The 22461-nt window shown below is 40.8% G+C and overlaps 1 protein-coding gene across 1 annotated transcript in view; it reads left to right on the top strand.

Annotated features, from left to right (window-relative positions):
• st3gal2 (ST3 beta-galactoside alpha-2,3-sialyltransferase 2) overlaps window positions 1-22461 on the top strand; it is a 75848-nt gene that overhangs the window by 21387 nt on the left and 32000 nt on the right. Inside the window, exon 2 of the mRNA XM_020604288.1 lies at window positions 11015-13626. Coding sequence (XP_020459944.1) covers window positions 13114-13626 — 513 coding nt within the window. The 5' untranslated portion in view covers window positions 11015-13113. The remainder of the gene's footprint in view (window positions 1-11014; window positions 13627-22461) is intronic.

Genomic DNA, 22461 nt, shown 5'->3' with positions numbered 1-22461 from the left:
TTTCTAGCCATTGTAATGCCCCTTATTTCCGTCCCTTCACCCAAGGGTTATAAGAGCTTTAATCATCAAGATAAAAAGCAGGGGTCGGTGTCTGTTCTAGGCTCTGTAAGGAGATTGGCTATCGGTTCCCTGCCTGACAGTTAAGGTGAACATGTAACACCCACCCGAAATAAGGCACGAAACTTGGAATAGATTTTTTTTTTTTTTTTAGAAGAATAATTGTAACTACTATAAAACCACAGTGTTTCAGGTAAGTAACCAACTTACCACACCAGGTAGGTAAACAACAATTTAACACAGCTAATGCTTTCATTTGCTCAGTCTAAAAATTAATGGTTTTTTTTTTTTTTTTTTTTTTTTTCTTTTTAGTGCTTGCAGTTTTTTCTGTTCAGAATTAGTGCTGAAGCTGTCTTTGTACACTGTAACCAGAGAAGAGCACAGAAAAGAGTGTTACAATACAAAGGCGTCAGGAAGCGGCAACCATGGTCTCATCTTTAAGACGGTGAAGAAGGTGGCAGCAGACTGACTGCAGACATTGTATAGGTGCATGCAAGGTGAAGAAGTGATAACTGCATTGCAAAAAATATAGATGGCATTATACAAGAACTGCCCATTAAAACCTACATACATAATTTATTGTGATGGGGATGGGCTCTCTTGTATGAAGCACTGCTATTGCCAAATGCCACACACAGCCAGGATACAAAGAAAAGGCGAGAAGGGGGGAGGAAAGAAAGAGAGAGAGAACAGAAGAGGATGGGTGTAGGGGGTATACTGGGCACCTGTAACAACCAGAATTGCTGCATTTTATTGCTTCTTACTCTGCCATCTGCAGCAGTGATTGCTATAGAAATGGGAGAGAGGGATGATGGAGGGGAATGATGAAAAACAATGACAAATGAGATGGCAAGTGAGGTTGAGAGAAAAAACTGGAGGAAAACAAGGACAGAGAAGTGATGGAAAATTTTAGAATCTGATTGAACCCTTGAAAAAAATCAGTAAAATCAATTGCTATTGGCAAATGCTTCTACTGTAATGATGGACACCAAAGAGGGAACAATACACGAGAGATGGTGATGGGGGAAGGGTCATATCGGGTGTTATGCACCCCCCATAATGTTGGCATCAGTCTTTCATTGTCATAAACACACTATTCATGCTCATGACTGGAGGCAATGGGGATAAATGAGGGGACTGAAAAAAGAGAAACATGGTAGCAGAGCAGGATATGGGGGGGGGGGAATAATTGAAAATGGTCAGTGGGCATGATAACAGCTGCTATTAACAAATGTTTCTGTAGCAGGATTTTTCTGATGCCTTACTTTAAATTGTGTTAATGAAGAGAGAGAAAAGATGGAAGTTAATGGCAGGCTTACAGCAGCCTACTTAGTGACAACTAAGGTAAGTAATTAAAGATGGTAATCAAACCTAGAAGGGGAGTCTTACAGATGCACTAGTATACCGTCAGGTCTACAGAATGGCTTAAGCGGGTAATTGCTTTGTCGGCCACTTAGCAGATCCAAATGAGTAAGAAGAGAATCCAATGACTTGGTCAAGGTTATGTCAGTACAGATTGTTTAAGTTGGCAATTTTTTTGTTACTTCTCAGTGTTTTTTGACCTATTGAGTGGATGTTAATACATTTCTGCAGCTGATACTACACCATATATTGACTAATTGACTTTGATAACAAAGTCAGGCATGATTGAGTGTCTTTAAAAATGCCAAAAATGCAAAAGCAACATATAATACAGATGACATTCATAACATTCCATTTTTGTGAACCCTTGAAGATCATCATCAGTAAAGAGCATGTCCTGATGGAGAACGATTAAAAACAGTGGGGCGATTGTCTTGCAACCTTTCCTATTATTTTATACTATGCAAAGGAATTTTCTGGTGTCTTGCCCAAGGACACTTCAACATGTGGACTGCTGGCACCAAGATTGGAACCTTCAACCTTCCTTTTCGGAGATGACTGCTCTACCCACTGCACTGTTGCCTCCCCAAGATTTGCAATGCTCTTATCTTTTTTTTCACTAAAGTCAAGTGCACTGGAAAGGAGCTTACCAGGTCAGTCTGTGGTGATATTAAACCATGTTGCCCTGGAGATGGTACCATTTCGTACTATTTTACTGAAGTTGTGTATATTCAGAAAGTTATACAAAGGTAGATGTAGTTTTCTTCAGCAGAACTGAGTTCAACAATTTATTCAAGGATTCAAGATTTTTATTTGCCATGTATGCATAAACAGACAGTCTAGACATATAGGAATTCTTGTACAGCTCTCCTTTGGAGTCAGGTAAGGAGTCAAAAGCCAGAAAGAACACTTAGTCTTAAAATGTAAAAAAGTTACATAAGGGTGACAAAGTATTAAAACACAATACACAAAAATAGGGTAATAGTATTTCCCACAGTGAACTTCAAACATCGCACTTAGTAATTCACATGGTGGAGTTGGATATGTTATTACGCTTGGTGAGGTAGTGAGGGGTTATTGCACATATATTCTCACATTTTCATATTTGCCATCTGCGGGAGGGAAAAAGTTGTTGTAAAGTCTTGTTCTGTGTGATGATACTGTCTGTCTTGCTGTGCCTGAGGCTGTAGGTGCAGTTTTTGTGTCTGAGCGAAGTGTGAGCTGGGTGGGGTGGGTCTCTGATTATATTCTCTGCCCTTTTACAACAGCGCTGTGTGTACAGTGTGTCCATAGCAGACAGTTCAGTCCCAGTGATCCTCTCTACAGTCTTTGACCCTTTGAAGAGCCTTCTCCACCTCATGGTTGTAGACATTTACTGAGTGTTCAGACTGAAATGAGCACTGTGTTCAACAAGAGGTAAACCTGTATTGGTGGGGGTGTGTTTTTTTTGGGTATCTGTGGGGCATGAAATCTGTACCAGGAAGTCCAGTTTGAGTAACAGCCATTTTATTCTTTGCTGCACTGATTGTGAGGTTAACAGTGAGGTAATCTACCAAGTTTGTTGTTGTTGTTGGGATTTGTTGCCATTAAGATAAATATTGCCAGATTTTTTTTTTCAGTTGTATAGGGCATTGTGTTATGCTTATAGAGTGCATACCTGGAGCAGATGTGCCAGTTTCTCAGCGCAGGTTTTCAGTGTCAGTAATGATAAGGCTGGCACCCACTCTTCTTCAGCAGTGCATGGAAATGTGGAGGAAAAACTGCTACCATGAGTGCCTGAACTGTCTGCCACATGCATACACTGTGAAGCATGTTGCCTGGGCTTTGGTCCATGGAGTGGTTGAAAGCCACTTGCATTGAGACGGATTTGTACTTAAGTTAGTCATTGTTTTGTTCAGTCATTAGACACCCTCACAGAGTGTAGAGAGGAGGTGAGGCTGAGTAGACTGAATGCATCATAGACAAGAGCACTCAACATGAGGCAACGAGAAGCCTGAAATTTTCTGACACCTGTTAAGAGCCAGTGTTACAGAAAGAAAGCTGGCGGGAGGGTTTTGAGTGATAATTGCTAGCTGTAAAAATGTGATGGCATCAAACCTCCAGGAATAGGACAGGACAATAGGTACACCTAAAGCAGAAAATGGCACGACTGAAGGTACAGAACATGGGGGAGGTGACAGACACTTTAAAGTGGTAAGCTCCTGTTAAAGTTGGACAGAAATGAAGAGAAATGTTATCATTCTCAATGTAGAGCAGTGTCCAAAAACTAGATGGAGTACAAATTACACAAGTCAAGATCACATAGACCTTTCTGTGCAGAGTTTGCATGTTCTCCCTGTGCTTGCGTGGGTTCTCTTCGGGTACTCCGGCTTCCTCCCACTGTCCAAATAACATGCGGCTTAGATTGATTGGTAACTTGCTCGTAGGAGTGAATGTGTGTGTGTGTGTGTGTGTGTGTGTGTGGTTGTTTGAGTGTTTGCCCTCTGATGGACTGGCGACCTGTCCAGGGTGATCCCCGCCTTTCGCCCGATGCCGGCTGGGATTGGCTACAGCTCCACTGTAACCCTGTTCGGGACTAAGCAGTACAGAAAATGAGATGAGAAGATCACATAGTGAAAGCTGCTCTCAAAGTGTATAAATGTAATAATACCTAGACAAGTGATGTCTCTGGTTTAATGAAAATCATGTTAGATTTGCACTACAGTACCGCATGTGTGGAACCCTGCTAAACATCAGTGCATTATACAGTTTTGCCAGAAAACATCTTGATGATCCCCAAGACTTTTGGGATAATACTCTGTGGACAGACGAGACAAAAGTTGAACTTTTTGGAAGGTGTGTGTCCCATTATGTGTGGCGTTAAAGTAATACCGCATTTCAGAAAAAGAACATCATACCAACAGTAAAATATGGTGGTGGTAGTGTGATGGTCTGGGGCTGTTTTGCTGCTTCAGGCCCTGGAAGACATGCTGTGATAAGTGGAACCATGAATTCTGCTGTGTACCAAAATATCCTGAAGGAGAATGTCCGGCCATCCGTTTGTGACCTCAAGCTGAAGCGAACTTGGGTTCTGCAGCAGGACAATGATCCAAAGCACACCAGCAAGTCCACTTCTGAATGGCTGAAGAAAAACAAAATGAAGACTTTGGAGTGGCCTAGTCAAAGTCCTGACCTGAATCCAATTGAGATGGTGTGGCATGACCTTAAAAAGGCAGTTCATGCCCGAAAACCCTCCAATGTGGCTGGCTTACAACAATTCTGCAAAGATGAGTGGGCCAAAATTCCTCCACAGCGCTGTGGCAGACTCATGGCAAGTTATCGAAAACGCTTGATTGCAGTTGTTGCTGCTAAGGGTGGCCCAACCAGTTATTAGGTTTAGGGGGCAAACACTTATTCACACAGGGCTTTGTAGTTTTGGATTTTGTTTTCCCTTAATAATAAAAACCTTCATTTAAAAACTGCATGATGTGTTTACTTGTGTTATCTTTGACTAATATTTAAATTTGTTTGATGATCTGAAACATTAAAGTGTGACAAACATGCAAAAAGATAAATCAGTAAGGGGGCAAACACTTTTTCACACCACTGTAGATTAACTTTTTTTGTATGGCAGTGAGCTGTAATCACTGCAGAAATGAGGATTTGTTCAGTAAAAACTATGCAGTGAATTATTTTACAGTAGATTTCAGTGACAGCTGTATGGACCCTGAAGGGCATGATGAATAACAATGGGAAATAAAGTGGAAAATCCTGACAGCTGTTTCAATTAACAACTGCAATAGTCAGAAGTTAATTGCATTAGTCCTTTGCTTTCTTAACAATGAACACCATGATGATGATTAACACAAGGGATGCTCTTGGTTGCAGTGGGCACATTAAAAACCAAAGGGGCAGAGCTTTGTGCTCACATTAATTGTATCCAGTGGCTTCACTGACGATTGGAAGAAATGCTAACAAGTTATTATACGGAATCTGAAAGATGACTGATTTTCTTAAAGTGCAACTGGTGCAAATAAACAACCAAGTTAAGTTCATATTGTAAATCTGCAGCTTGTTAGGAGGAAAAAGGCTGTAGTCTCAATCTGTTAGTTCTGTGTATGGTCTTAAATGGTCTCTTACTTGTATAGCACTTTTCTACGCTTTACAGCACACTTAAAGTGCTTTCACACTACTTGGCCATTCGCACTTACAAATGCTCACACATTCACATACCGGTGTCATCCCCGGGAGCAACTGGGGGTTCAGTGTCTTGCTCAAGGACACTTCAACATGTTGACTGGACAAGCTGGGAAATGACCCGTTCTACCTCCTAAGCTGCTGCTGCCCCTGTGTATATTTGCATGTGTGTATTCTCGATGGTGTTTTCTGCTGCAGTTTTACACCTACAGGACATTCAAAATCAGCTTTATTGGCCAGGTGTGTTGGACACACAAGGAATTTCACTGTGGTACAGCGTCTCAATGCGTATGTACATGTCCTTATGTAAGGCAGCAGTGGGCAAGTAATTAATGTAAGGCTGAGAGAACAGAAAGTAAGGGAGTAATGTGCAATCAAGCAAAGGAATGTGCATTAGGAATAAAAATAAAGTATTATATACACAGTCTGGATTCAACGGATCTATATGTACAAGGTACAGTATATTTACAGGTATTGCACTGGGGGGAAGGCATTGCACTGAGGGTTATTGTCCAGTCATACTGTTGTGGGTTAAGTGTTAATCAGAGTAATAGCCCGGGGAAAAAAAACTGTCCTTGTGCCTGGTTGTCTTGGCATACAGTGACCTGTAGCGCCATCCAGAAGTTCAAACAGATTGTGTCCCGGGTGTGAGGGGTCTGCAGAAATCTTCTCTGCCTTCCTTCTGACCTGTGAGGGTCAGTGACATCAGCAAAGGACTGTGGTTTCAGCTGTTAATGCGTGCAACTCTCCATCATGGAAGGCATGGTGAATATGACAAAAATAGAAAAGAAAGAAATCTGTCAAGTAAAGGAAAGAAAAGCCTGTTCAAGTTTGCTAGCATTGATTCAGAGGGTCAAGGTTGGGGAATCTGTAGTTCGTGTTGCCGTAACAACCCTGCATTGCTTGCTGGCTGCCATAGCAATGCATCAAAAATAGAATGATGGAGAATAACCACTTATTGCTGGGTGAGACAGTATGTTAGTAGCAGGAGAGAGAGGCAGATGTAATGTAATTAGATATAACATCCCCATACAGTAGGCAGAGGGGGGGCAGGAGCAAGACATTCTAGTTCACAGCTAAGTACTCTTTGATTAATAACATATAGACAGTACATCCTAAGGATTTGTGGCCCTTTTAAGCAAATTTCATTTCTCCTCCCTTCATAAAGGAATGCAACAAGGTTTGCACTGGTAAAATGGAAAGGCATTGTCTTAATACACTGTTCTCAGCAATGCACACAAAAAAGGAGCAGCAATACAACAGCTGGTTATTTTTCCACATGATTTTAGCTGTCTTTCTGTTTTTCTCAGTGGTCTCCTGCTTCTTTTACTGTTTTCATGACTTTACATGGCTCATAGTATGTCCAGTCTAGAGTATAATAAGGTAATCAGCCTGTTATAAGTATTGATTAAGCTTTTAACATTATTTTTTTATGAGTTTAAAGCAATAGTCTAGTTGAGAAAACCCCACACTGATTTGTCATATTTTATTCAGTCATATTTTTTGTTGAGCTGAGTGGTGACTGTGGTTCAGTGGGTAAAACAATTGTCTCTTAACCGGAGGGTCATAGGTTCAAATCTCGGTGCCTGCAGTCCACATGTCAAAGTGTCCTTGGGCAAGACACTGAACCCCCACGTTTCCTTCAATGGTTAGAGCCATCGGTGTGAGTTGGCGCCACAGATGGCTTCCTCGGTTCTGTACCGGAAACAAATTCCGTGTGCGTGTGACATACTTGTCCAAGCAAACTTTGTCATCACTGAGAGACAGTGCCCAGCTATCCTGGAATGTTTTATGGTTGAAGTGTAGACCTTTTTATCTGCCCAGGGAGTTCACTTCCACTATAATAATTGCAACTTATATTTCCCCAGATGGTAATGCTAAGCTTGCTATGAACGAACTTCATGCGGCCATTAGCAAACAACAGACTGCACTCCCAGAGGCTGTATTTATTGTTGTAGGTGATTTTAATCTCTGCAACCTAAAGTCAGTGCTCCCTAAATTTTACCAGCATGTTTCCTGCCACACTAGAGGGAATAAAACTCCATGTTTACACAAACATGGCTGCTGCACACAAAGTGACCCCCCTCCTTGACTTGGGACAGTCATATCACCTTTCTTTGTTTCTCACTCCCAAGTACTCACCACTCATCTGCCATGTGAAGCCATCAACAAGGAGCATCAAAGTGTGGCCAGAGAGGACAGACTCTGTACTACAGGACAGGTTTCACCACACGGACTAGAGTATGTTTGCCTCATGGGCTACTTGTGACTCTCACATGGGCATTGACACCTACACTTCCTCTGTGCTGGCCTACATTAACACTAGCATTGACAGTGTCACAAGCCAGAAACAGATCACCCAAATCAGAAGCCATGGATGAACAAGGAAGTGCAGCTCCTGCGGAAGGCCCACAACTCTGCCTTCAGATCTGGTGATGCACAGGCCTACAGCTTATTCAGGGCAAACCTGAGGAGGGTTATCATGAAGGCCAAGCACCGCTACAAGCTAAAGGTCGAGGAACACTTTACAATTTCTGACCCCCGATGTATGTGGAAGGGGATCCAGGTCATCAGTGACTACAAGCATGGCAACTCCACCCCAACAGCCACAGATATGTCCTTCCTCAGCGAGCTAAATGCCTTCTATGCTTGCTTCGACCGGGACAACGAGGAGACAACTATCAAGTCCAGACCCTCCGTAGACCACAGCCACTCACACTCACCCCCACTGATGTATGCTGCACTGAACCGGATCAACGCATGCAAGGCTGCTGGACATTCCTGGAAGCGTTCTCAGGGCATGTGCTGGACAGCTTGCTGGTGTCTTTACGGACATTTTTAACCTGTCCCTCACCCAAGCAGTTGTGCTGACATGCTTCAAAACCACCTCCATTGTGCCAGTGCCGAAACATTCCACCCTGACGTGCCTGAATGACTACAGCCCTGTAGCACTCACACCCATTGTCATTAAGTGCTTTGAGTGCCTGGTCCTGGCACACCTGATGACCTGTCTCCCAACCACACACATAACAATACTTATGCAAGAATGTTGTTCATGGACTTCAGCTCAGCATTTAACACGGTCATCCCCTCCAAGTTAACCATGAAATTTGGCGACCTGGACATCAGTACCTCCCTCTGCAACTGGATTCTGGACTTTCTAACCAACAGACCTCAGCATGTTAGGTCACACAACACCTGCTCCTCCATCATTATCCTCAACACCAGTGTACCACAGGGCTGTGTGCTGAGTCCATTCCTCTGCTCCCTTTTCACCCACGACTGCAGGCCTGTGCATGGCTCCAACACTATCATCAAGTTTGCAGATGACATCACAGTGATTGGCCTAGTGACAACGATGAGACAGCCTACAGGGAGGAGGTACAGCACCTGGCTGTATGGTGCACTGGCAATAACCTGCTCCTTAACACTAACGAGACCAAGGAGCTCATTGTGGACTACAGGAGGGAGAAAGGAGGTACACACGAACCCATTGATATTAATGGAATGGTTGTTGAATGTGTCACCAGCTTCAAATTTCTAGGGACCCACATTTCAGAGGATCTGTCCTGGACCACCAACACCTGCAGCCTGGTTAAGAAGGCTCACCAGTGCCTCTTCTTCCTGAGGACACTGAAGAAGAACCACCCATCTTCAGCCGCCCTGTTGAACTTCTACCACTGTGCCATCGAGAGCATCCTGACCAGCTGCATCACAGTCTGATATAGAAACTGCTCTGTCTCCGACTGCAAGGTGTTGTAGCGGGTGGTGACTGTGAGACCGCCTGAGGTATCACAGGGACTCCACTTCCAGCCACTGAAGGTGTCCACAGGGAATGGTGTCTCCGACGTGCTCATAACCTGTTAGACCTCCTGCCCTCTAGGAGGTGCTTCAGGAACCTCCAGGCCAAGATCAGAAGACTCAGGAACAGCTTTTTCCCCACACCTGTCCCCTTACTGAATTCTTGCCCCTGTTGACCTCCGCTGCCTTCCTCTGTACCACTACACACACCTCATCCCTTCTCATCTCACCTCCCGGGACTAATGCAATACACTTCTGTTACCTGTAAAACTGAAGTGATCTGTTAATTTGCACATACTCACAGAATACTGCACTGTTATTCATTTGCACACCATACAGTACATATGCAGATACTGTACTACTATTTACATCTATTTAACTGAACTTATCTTTTTATTCTGCACTATTTCATTCCATTTCATCCCATTGCACTAGTGTTTTATAAGCTTAATGTACTTTATCATTACTTGTAATTTAAATCCATAAAGTCTGTTATATATTGTACATTACCTTACATATGTTATTATAAATATCAGTTGTACATATCTATCGGTAAATTAGTACTGACTGTACATACTGTAGATACTGCACACTCCGCACTGCTGTTATTGCACTTCTGGTTAGATGCAAAATTGTATTTCATTGCCTTGTACTTGTACATGTATAATGACAATAAAGTTGAATCTAATCTTTCTGTTGTGTTCCATTAGAAGAAGAAACTTTATTGTCACTGTAACACATACAACAAAATTATGTTTGGAGCCCAGGGCCCTGAGCCGTTGTGTGCATACATGCCACCATCACAGGCAATGGGGGGTTCAGTGTCTTGCCCAAGGACACTTTGACATGTGGACTGCAGGCACCGAGATTTGAACCTTCAATCTTCCGGTTGGGAGACAACTCCTCTACCAACCGCACCACTGTCGCCTCCCATTACTTTCCAAATGTGCAAAATGCATCAAAAAAGCGTGGCATCAGATTTTAATAATAGGTGAGAAATCTGATGAATTTCTTTCTTTAATGCTTTTATAGTATTTAATTAAATTCGGAAAATTGCAATGTTAAATTTTGCTACCTCATTTTAAGTTATAGTGGGCTCAGAAATATCCCTCACAGATGGAGAATCATCCTGTATAGCAGCAATAAATAAGGCAGCAACCACATCTGAGAGGAATTTGTAAGGGAGATCTGTTTTTCTGCTTCATATTCTGCCCTGACCCCTTTAATCTGTATCCTGTCAGTCTACTCCAACATTTCCAATTTAGCATAGCAACATTTTCGATTTTTCTCAGTATCTATCAACCGACGCTCTAATAGGGCAAAGAAATTTGTTCACCTTTGTCCCTTTTCAATGACAGCCTGAGAGACCAACAGAGAGAAAAGAGTAAGAATGAAAAAACAGGAGCAGCTGTAACTGAAAGAGCAGAAAGAAAAAGAGACAAAGAAAAACAACAGTTTCAGATTAGACTGAGTGTAGCGAAGAGGAAACGAGCATTAAAACAAAGGGAAGAGGATCAAAGTGAGAAAGGAGTGTACAATTAAAAATGTCAATATGGTCAATGAGGCTAATGGCTGTAAATGACACTCTTGTCTTTTCTCTGTTTCTCTGTCTCTGCAGGTTTTCCACAGATCAGCAAGCCAGACTTCAGGCCAGACATGGCAGTCAGAAATCCCTGAACATCACATATGGTCACGATATAAACAACTTCATAACTTTAGTGGGGGCAGTGGTTTGTGCCTAAGGGGTCCATAAAGACACACACATCAAAATCTGTTATTACTGCAGTAGAAAGAGAGCAGTATAACTGGGATGTGTGTGAGGAGGTGAGTTAAGCAGGTGTTTATAGGGCATCAGATGGACATGGGCAGGGCAGACAGCTGGCATGAAGTGGGCACTAGAGGGGTCCTGCCTTCATATTACAGTTTAGCAGATTTGAGCTAAGCAGCAGTCATCTTGAGCTCACTTTAAACTTGTGCTGCCAGCCAACAGAGCATGTGCAAACAAACACACATACATCAGCACAGCTGTAGAACACAATTAAATTTGTGCAACTGGCAGACGGTATGCAACCCTAGCTGGACACCATACACATATTAAATCACAGGCCCAAAGTGCGTATACACATACACTGGGCTGTAGGACAGATGCTGGCCCCTAACTTCCTCCCATTGTCATCTCAAAGCCAGCTGGAGAGAAGATGAGATTTGGGCCTTTTTTTTTATTTATTTAATATCACACCTTCTTCGTCAACCACTTTTGCCTTTTCTTGGTGCAGCCTCATCCGTGGATGGACCATTACCACAAAAATCTTTCCGTCTAAGGAACATCGGCTTATCCACTTGTGATGCTTGAATGACTTCTCCCAAAGTTATTTTTTACTTATCTTTTCATCTCAATAGGGACAGAGTGGAGCAGTGAAAGGATTTCGTGAATAGTTGTCAGACTTTTTTGGGATACCATATCAGTCTGACTTGGCAGAACCCCTCACTGATATCAAGAAGGTGAAAGTGGCAAACATGGCTACATGACATCCTCTGTCTTTTTTTTTATTATTTTCATTAAGACTTCAGCATTTACTACAAAGAACTGAAAAACCTTTTATCCCCAACTCTTGAAACTTCATGTTTGAATTAAGTGTGGAGAGGGGCCAGTACCAGAGGAGTGCTTTAAACACAATACAACTGCTATTCACCAAGTAGCTATCAAAGCCGCAGTGAAACAGGCAGACACAGACAATGGAATGAAAGAGGTGAAAAAGGAGAGGGCTCGAGAGAGATAGACTAGGTGAGGTGAATATTGAGAGAAAGGCAAAAGGTGGAATAATAAACATGAGAAGAGAACACTGAGACATCAGCAGGTCACAACGGAACCAAGCAGAAAGGGAGAAAATAAGAAAAAGATGACTTTTTGGTCTAGGGTGGCTAGAGATGGAACACCCTGCAGGCCACATCTCCTCCATTCTACTGCTCCTCCTCCCTTTCCTCCTCTCTCTCTCTGCTGCTCTCAACTAGTCGGCCAGTTTTCTTTGGCTCCGTCGCTTCAGTGCAACGAGAGAGAGGAAACGAGAGAAAACAGCACTGGAGCCGAGCTCAATATTCACACAGATGGCAGAAAAAATGAGGATCTGTTGCATCCAACCCATACCATGCACTGGATTTCACTGAAGATGGACATTGCAGTTGATCCAGAAACCAAGAAGAGGGGAAAAGACAAAGGTGGCAATAAAAATAGTGGATGCCAGTCAGGGAAAAGTTAGTTTAAAAAAAGAGGGAATGAACAATGGATAGAACGGTGGAAAAAAGCAGACTGTGCACTAAGTTGAAGGAGAAATCACCTCTCATCGAAAGCAAGGGATTTCAAGAGCAGTCAGGCCGCAGCTGGGTGTAGTTTGGCTGTGATTCCACCGTGTGTGGAGAAATTTCTGGTTGTGAGACGAGCACATCGTTGTGGAGGGGAGAAAGAGGACAGAATCTAGCGAGAAAGCAAAGGACCTCAGCGCATAGCTTGACTGTGAGACAAACTGACTCTGACACATCTTCTGTCAGCACGTGTGTGTTCTTCCAAGTCTGAGACACTGGGGATCTTGTGGTCCAGAGTGCTTCTCAGGGGCTCATCCCAACTACTCTGACCAAGGCTTGGTGGTCGTTGCCTGGAGGCAGTGGCAGAGGAGGAGGAGAGAGGGAGTGGGCTGGGGACCGTGGCAGGCCTAGGGGACCATGGGGGGCCGCTTCCTGTCCTCCACCCTGCACCTGGACAGCCGCTTGGGCTTGGGGTCCTGGGGCAGGGGTTCATCCAAGGGAGCTCCCAGACTTGCCGAGCTCAGGCCCTGGCTAAGTGGAGGAGGTAGTACTGGGGGAGGAAGCAGGGCAGAGAAAGGAGGCAGGGTAAGATGTTCCCGGCGAGTCTGGGTTCTCCTGGGCTCGCTGGTTCTCCTTTTTCTCATCTCGCTCTTTTTCTCCATCTCGTTTCACGGATGGGTCATTAGCTTCAACTACCTGGAGCCACTTGGGTGGGAGGAGTCAAGACGAGTGAAGCTGGTGCCAAGCTACATGGGCACACAACGCTTGTCACCACCCAACACAATACAACAGAAGACCTGTGCCTGCCCACGCTGTGTCGGAGACCTCGGTGTGTCTGATTGGTTTGATAAAAACTATGACCCGGATATCTCACCTGTTTGGACCAAAGACAACATCCAGCTGCCCACAGATGTCTACTACTGGTGGGTGGTAAGTAACATTATGACTGAAACTTTACCTACTGAGTTCTGTAGCCGATCATCTACTTAGGTGTGGTGTGAATTTTAATAGTATAGATGTGTTTTGTGTAGGACTGGTTAATTTATTGCTTATGATTATTTCAGAAACTTAAGCTGAAATGGTATACTTAAAGCAATATATCACCATTTTGAGAGTTGCATGAGAAAATTGCCCTCAGTCTTATATTACTTAGTTAAATATAAGACACCAGAAAGCAGCTGGTTAGATTAGCTTAGCACAAACTCTGAAGTAAAAGATTCATGTACCCCAGCATTTCTAAAGCTCGCTAATTAACCATAACTAAGTAACCATAATTTGGTACATTACTGGAGTTTTGTGTCACACAACCTGTTTTACTCTTAAATAAATGTTTTCAAATGTGGTAATTAACAAGCTGCAGAGGTACTGCTAGGTGTATTTTGAAAATTTATTTCCCTATTTTCAGTCTGTGTGCTAAGCTAAGCTAGCCACCTGCTGGCTCAAACCTTATAACCTACAAATGTGAGAGTGGTATTGATCATCTCACCTAACTTTTGGAAAGATAGTGAATAAGTACATATTCTAAAATCTTGAACTGTTTCACAAACCACAAACACAATCACTCAGGGTATCTTAACTAAAGAATACTCTTACTAGTTCAGTTCCAGTTATATATGAACACTGATGTTTAAAATTGTTTATTCCATCAACTGAGCGCAATAACCCTTAAGTTAAGTCACTTAAAGCCGCAATGTATAGAATTTTTAGTACAATCCCAAATGTTTGTTCAAAATAAACACTCACTTCAATCCTGATGCCTGAAACACATTCTAAAAAAAAGTTGGAACTGTTGCATTTCAGGTCCAGTAATGAGGTAAAACAATGAAATGATGGTTCCATTTGAAACAGGTGAGTGCAATCATGATTTGGTACAAAAGTGGCATCCAGGAAAGGCCGAGCCCTTTAGGCAAAGCTGAGGATCGCCAGTTTGCCAACATATGTGTGAGAAAATTATTGAAATGTTTAAAAACAATATTTCTCAAAGAAAGATAGGAAGGGATTGGATATGTCACCCTTTACAGTGCAGAACATGATTAAAAGATCGTGCTCTCTGATCGCTCAGATGGCAATGCATCAAGAAATGTCACTCTTCTATAAGTGATATAACCACATGGGCTCAGGATTACTTTGGCACACTTGTCAGGCACCACAATATATAGTTATATCCATAAATGCTGCTTAAAACTGTACTGTACCAAAAGGGGAAGCTCAATGTCAACAGTGTCCACAGTGAAAACTGCTCTGGGCTCGGAGGCATCTGGGTTGGATCATCACACATTGGAAACAAGTACTGTGGTCAGACGAATCAGTATTTCAAGTCTTTTTTGGAAGGAATGGAAGCGGTGTGCTCTGGACCAAAGACAAAAAGGACCATCCAGACTGTTACCAGCAACAAGTCCAAAATCCAGGGTTTGTCATGGTCTGGGGTTGTCAACGCCCTTTGCAAAGGTCACTAACACTTCTGAGATGGTGCCATTAATGCTGAGATTTCAGAGCAATATATATGCTGCCTTCAAGACGATGTCTTTTCCAGGGTCACCCATGCATATTTCAACAAGACAATGCAAAACCTCTTACTGCACACATTACCAAGGCCTGGCTGTGGAGGAGAAAGGTGCAAGTATCCCAGTTTTTTTTTTTAATGTGTTGCAGGCATCAGAATTGAAGTGAGTGTTTATTTTGAATAAAATTGATGAGGTACCACATCAAATAATGTGCTGCTGTATTGTTATCATTGTAATACAAGACAGATGATTTACAAATGGCTATTTTCAGTTTTAATTTTGATTTTACATGCCATCCCAACCCTTTCTGATTTGGGGCTGTATTATAGCATCTTTGAAAACTAGTGTGATGACTAATCCAAATGAAAGTTTTTTTTTCTTTTCTTTTTTTAAGTAGCTTAATTTTCATTTTGTAATAAAATTCCCAAATTGGACATCTGCGAGACACATCGCAGTACCTTAGGACAGCTGCCATATTTTAAGCTTACAGGCAATGTTTTTCAGATTTAATATCCCTATTCCTACCTACACTGATATTCATGAAACACAACACAAAATAAGATTTTAGATAGTACACTGTATCATCGGTTTACTGAAAACATCAAAAATTCAGCAAAAACACATCTTTGTCTGTGATATCCTATTAGATCACTGTTTCTTGTCTTTGACATTGTGTTTTTGTTCACCATAATGTAGATGTGAAGGAGAGTCAGAAGGCTGGATAAGAGGTTGATTTCAGAAAGAAGACATTAGTGCTCCCCAGTCAATCACTAGCATTGCTCTCATCTGAGGAAAGTGGTTTTATATGGAGGATGACAAAACAGTGAAATACCTCTCTGTCATGTCTCGATTTTGAATCACTTGATTTCCTTCACCAAGGGCCGGCGTTTGTTGGTTTGTTTGTTTCTTAGCAGCATTACTCAAAAAGTAATGAACAGGTTTTAACTAGACAAATGCATTTGCTGTCGAAAATGTGTTTGGATGCTGATATGCTTAAGTACCACTCTGAAAATGCTTGAAATCAGTTGCTGAAAGAGCGGAAGGATGAGAAGAAATGGCTGAAGTTCTTTGTTGAAACAGTTGAAGCATGAGAAGAAATGGCTGAAGTTTTTTGTTGACATAGCTGAAGGATGAGCTGCAATGCTGAACATTTATGCTGAAATGCCTGAAATGAATTGTTGAAACAGCTGAAGGTTGAGAAGAAATGGCTGCAGTTCTTTGTTGAAATAGCTAAAGGATGAGATGCAATGCTGAACAATTGTGGAAGTTGAAAAATGTTGACTATTTATGGAAGATGAAAACAAAAGCAGAAGTTGTTAGTTTCTAAAAAAAAATCTGAGAGCTTAAAACCATCACTGCAATAGCATCTTAAATTTGTAAAAAGGCCTTCATGTGAGCTTAACTTGCGATCTGGGCTTTTCATTTTGAAAATCTGGCTCATTTTGGGGTCTTCGTGTAATCTTATTGTGCAAGCTGGGCTTTTATTTTGAAAAGTTTGCACATTTTGGGGCCCTTATGTGATCTTAATTAGTAATCTGGGCTTTTATTTTGAAAATCTGACATCCTACAGAGCACTCATGGCACACCAATTTATAATCTGGGGCCCCTTATATTTAATATGCAGTATCCTTCAGAGTGACATTGTAACATCCTGACAACAACTTTCCACCACAAGCACAGACGGTGCTGTGTGATGTGCCCTACTAGGATAGGACAAATTACTGTCAGCTAGTTTGTCCTTTGACCCACAATGCTCCGCAGTAACTATTGTGTTATGTCAATATATTTATGTATTCACACACACACATGATAAATTATTTAAAATGAAGCCTCTTGTGCTTTTCACATTGTTTGTTTTGCATCTTACATACCAAGCAGTTACCCATAATGATGCTGAGAAGCTACTAAAAATAGAATCAGTATTGGTGGGCACATACCAAAGCATATTCTCATAAAGATCAGCAACATTATAGAGTTTGGCTTTGGTGCAATTAAGCTTGATTTATTGTGACAACAATCACAGCCTGTAAGAGAATTAAAGGTAATCTGAGGTTCCATATCACTAGCTACACAGTTCATTTAAAGTGTTATTGACATGAAGCCAACTGTCAGGTTTCGAATCAGTTTCCCCGCACTGAAATATACAGGTGTACCTGTACATTACAGGTGTACAGTGATGAGTGTAAATTTAAAAAAACTATGTGAAGCATGACCATGTGACGGTGAACTATGAATGGTCACTTGTGTTGTTATTGGTCACATTTTGAACATTACATATTCAGGAAATATGTCAATTTTTCTTAGTGAGATTGATTATAGTGAAGCTTTAAAGACTTGAACATTATAAAACTGGGCTAAATGTACTATAAGGGTAGCTTATGAATATTCAGAGGTTATAATCCTTTTAATAGTAAACACCTTTTCCACTGGCAAATCCTTCAATATTTGTGCATTATACACACAAGTTAATTAGCTTAAGAAGTGGAGGGCTCATAAATAATGCTTAAAAAGGTGAAAGGTAAATGGTATGTTGGCAAAACAGGAAGTAGAAAAAATGTCTTGAAATATTGATAGAATAAATCATTTAATATTAAAGAGATTAGCTGCATTGATTAAAGTTGTGAAACATAAAAGGCATTAATGGGAAGAACTAAGTGTTTCATGACGGGAGCATTATTGTGTGCATTATTTGAGTAATAGCATGATAGATAGGTTGAGCATTTGAAGTAATGAAGCTGGAATTTCCAAGTGCCAACCATGATGCTGGGATTTCCGAGTGTCCCTGAATGCAGCCATAATACAGATGACACCATTACCGTAAGTTGTCCGACTTTGGTCTGCGGTCTGTCTGGGTGAGTAGCAGTCAATGTTCACTTAATTTTTTTGAACGGTAAAAATTCAACTTAGGTGGTTTAAATGACATACAACTTCTTGCTCATATGTACAGTAACTCATGCCAAAACAGTATGAAGGCAAAGAATGAATATTTAACCCTTCAGACATGGCAAAGACAGAACTATTTGTGGCGAGCTAATTAACGAGCTAACTATTAGCTCGTTAGCAACATTGTTAATGTCAACCGCTAAGCTAATGGTACCATGTTAACTGAAGGTTTGATGGATAAACATAATGCAGTGCTGAAGGTGACTTTACAGAGTAATTCACATGGCAGCATAAGTGGTAAATGAGAGTTGAAACTGTTTGGGAGTTGAGACAGCTAACTTATTGCTCTATCACACAACATCATTGCTGCTAGCTACAGCACAAGCCAGACTCCCGCATAAGGGAACTATGTAATGTGCATTTGACGTCACGGAGCAGTGCAGCCGGCCATGATTAACAGCAGCTACTCACAAATTTTTGACTCTTACAGTGTCATAACTACTCTTGTGTTCTTATGATAGCTCTTGCTAATTGACAGTTAAAAGAAAAAATATTTGCAGCCAAACTGGTACTGAGAGGGAGCAGAATTTTGCCAACTATATATTTTGCTCAAAATGTTAAAAGTGCTGTTGTACTGAACTTTATTATATTCAGAGGTATTCCTAATATTCTGACCTTCTCATGTATGTCAATGGGCAGGACAAAAATATACAGACACCTCAGAATACAATGTTGTCCAGTACAACACCACCTTTAACTAACTCAATAATGCACATATAATAGAATATATACATTTATGAGAATCGCACCAAAAACTGAAACATTTTGAGCTTCATAAACACAAATGTTAAGGCAGAAGTGTTGCATTGAAGTGAATACAGATGTACACAGGTGGTTATAATGTTATGCCTGATCAGTGTATATTGATTTGTTAAATAATCTGTTCATTAATGAAAGGTGAAAAGCTAAACTCTCCATTTTCTTTCGTTATGTCTCTAGTTGAATACCATCACTGTCTGTGATTCCACGCTGCCTCTAAACAGGCAGTAAACAATGCAGACAGACAAAGAAATGCTCATTGCAAAATGGGATAAATAGGAATAAAAATAGAGTACTTAAAAATGGAGACCTGTATGGATCTGAGGAAAGGTGTTGCACTGAGGGTTATTGTCGAGTCATATTGTCGTGGGTCAAGTGTTAATCAGAGTGACAGCCTGGGGGAAGAAACTGTCCCTGTGCCTAGTTGTCTTGGTGCCCAGTGACCTGTAGCGCCGTCCGGAGGGGAGGAGTTCGAACAGATTGTGTCACGGGTGTGAGGGGTCTGCAGTGATCCTCTCTGCCCTCCTTTTGACCCGTGAGGTGTACAGGTCCTCCATGGAGGACAGGCTGTGGAGAGTCAGGATGTTCTAACTCCACACTAGTTATCTGTTCTGCCAGGAGCTGTAGTGCCCTAGTGTGGGCCTGCGGCTTTAAATAGGCACCCACCAGTATAAAGCTCGAAAATTATTGGGGAGAATAGAAGGGTTTGCAGTAGAGATAGGTTTGCAGTTGAAATTTGAAGTAAAAGTTGCTTATTTGAATTTCTTTTTTAAAAGAATTCTAATGAATGTTTCATTTTATCTTACAGGTGCCCTGCTGTCCAACACCTCTCTTGTCTCTATCTTTAACAGGAATTCTGTCTTTCCTATCTCCCTTTTGTCCCACTCTGTTTTTTGGAATTTTGGACAGCTTGATGAACTATGAAACACTTTGATGAACCTGTTTCTTGGAACACATTTATTGGTGCCCTTGTTTATGGACATTCAAGTTACTGGTACCTGGTCTGCCTATCTTTATTGATCTGAGAGTCTCTCTGCTCATGTTCTATTGATCCTGTCTTCTGATAAATTCAATTGGCAATAGACACAGTCTAATTCTATATTTTTGCTAATTGGTCATAAAGTTGGAAATACTGTACTTACAAAAACATATTGATTAGTAATAGAATATTGTTTATTAAGCAGATTTTTTTTGCCCACATTTAAAAAAAAAACTGAAAATGTTTAATTTGACCTTTTTCAGTCATAGATCAACCATTGGCTCATAATTATATCGATAGTGCTCACTTTATATTCATATTTCATTCTTGAGAAAAGAGAAATATATAATAAGAACAAATACAAAATAATTGGACTGAAAAAGAGCACTGTAGCGTTTCCTGACTCATGTTGCTGTTGGTCATTCCAGGCTTGGTCCAGGTTTGTACTCAAAGGTTTGTTCTGACATTAGATATCTGTATTCATTCATACTATTTGGAAAAAGTCAGTGTATGTGTTTTGCTGTTGTAATCTTAAATAAAAACACACACACACAGCAGTAAGGAGGGCCTGGATTTATATGGAGTGAAGGTTGCCTGTCTGCAGACACAGCATTGCTGGGCCTGACGGATCAACACCTAGTGGAATCCTGCAAAGCCAGAAGCATCATCTCACCAGATGCCTGACTGCCAGAATAGTGTTGTTGATTTTGAATATAAGACTTTACACAAATATATATAAATGGGTTTAGAGAATTCACATTGTTTCAAACATTGAAAATGCAAGCATTATTTGATTCAGTTACTGGTTTTGCTGGTAAATCCAAATATTTGTGGATAAGGACAGATAATAGAGTTTGGCTGTGATAACTGTTGTGAAAAATATTTAAACTAAATAGTTTTCTGTGCGGTTTATTCAACTACATATTTAATAGTTTTCTGGCAGAATTGAAATAACTTTGTTTTACAAAGTAAACTTGTATTTAGTCAGAGCAACTTTATGATTTTGTGTGATAATTTAGGTGCGATTGTAATTAAATCTTCAATAAATAGCTGTCAATTTCAGAGGGTAATATTTGTGATTTTTGAACATAATGGCACTGAAGGGTAAAAAGTCAGAAGCTGCGAATCTCCACTGGCAGCTGATGAATGACCTTCAGCATACAGCAGCAGAAAGTCCTCAGAGTTCTACAGAGGTAAATGTGCCTACAGAGTCTACAGCTGAAGGTGTACAACATGGTTGTCAACATAAAGTTTCACCTATACCAAAGGTATCATATGCTGACATTGTAAAAAGAGTATGTCACAATGATGAAGCAGACCCTTCTCATGGCTATCAGGTAAACCACACAAATCCAACTGATGTGTCTCAGGTTTCCTATGTAGACATGATGAAATCTGGACACCATAGTAAATGTAATCAGCAATTATGCAAAAAAAACATGAAAGATAGTATGAATAGTTGCTGAATAGTTAACAGTTGAAATTGTGTTTTTAGCTGAAGGTATGCTGAACTTAAGATGTGAAAATTTTGCTTATTCATTTGAATGCAGAAAAATTTGCTGAAAAAAGCGGTTTAAAAAAACTATAAATGTTACAAAAAAGAAAAATACTAACAGGAATGTCCTAGAAGAGCTAAACATTTTGATACCTGAATGGCTTTTCTAGCTGAAAGTATGCTGAACTTATTAAGATGTGACTATTTTCCCAGTGGTCCCCACAAAGTAGGTAAAACAAGTAGGGTTTTGTGTGTGGGTGTGTTGGTATGTAAGTGTTTGTGTATGAGAAAGAAAGAGTCATCCTACACCCTGAGTACTACTAGAGTGTGACTATTGAAATGATACATAAAATATACATGCAGTTATGCAAAAACCATAAATGATAAGAAAAAGCTGTTTCCATTATGAATAGCTGAAGAGTTGCTGAACAATTATTAGTTGAAATGCTGTGTTTTGTTGAAGGTATTTTAAAGATATTAAGATGTGAATATATTTCCCATTCATTTGAATAGGGCAAAATTTGCGGAAAAAAGTGGAATATTTTAAAAATACATGGAAAATATTATGTGTGTTAGTATTCATGTACTGTAGTTTTGATTGAGAGCCAAATATCTAACTTCATCCAATTTGCCATTATTTGATCATTTAGGCTAATGTATTAGAAGTTATTTGACACAGAGGCGTCAATTTGTGAAGTTGGGTGAATACCAATCGAGTGAGCTGGATATTGTATGTGGAGTGCCTCAGGGTTCTGTTTTGGGACCTAAATTATTTATATTATACATGAATGATATGTGCAAGGTTTCTGATTTAGTGAAAGTGGTTTTGTTTGCTGATGACACTACCATATGGGCATCGGGTGAAAACCTACAGCAACTCGTGGGAAGGGTTTCACAGGAACTTGAGAAGATAAAGAAATGGTGTGATAGTAATATACTATCTCTGAATTTGGATAAAACCAAATTTATGGTATTTGGGAATCGTAGACTAGATAATGAACTTCAATTGAAAATTGGGGGAGCTAATATAGAACGAGTATATGAAATAAAATTTCTAGGTGTCATAGTTGATGACAAACTCTCCT

Source organism: Monopterus albus, unplaced genomic scaffold, assembly GCF_001952655.1.
Source record: "Monopterus albus unplaced genomic scaffold, M_albus_1.0 scaffold65.1, whole genome shotgun sequence".
In the NCBI taxonomy this organism is placed as follows: Eukaryota; Metazoa; Chordata; class Actinopteri; order Synbranchiformes; family Synbranchidae; genus Monopterus; species Monopterus albus.
The sequence above is the reverse complement of the archived record's forward strand: the minus strand, read 5'-3'. Positions and strand labels throughout refer to the sequence as shown.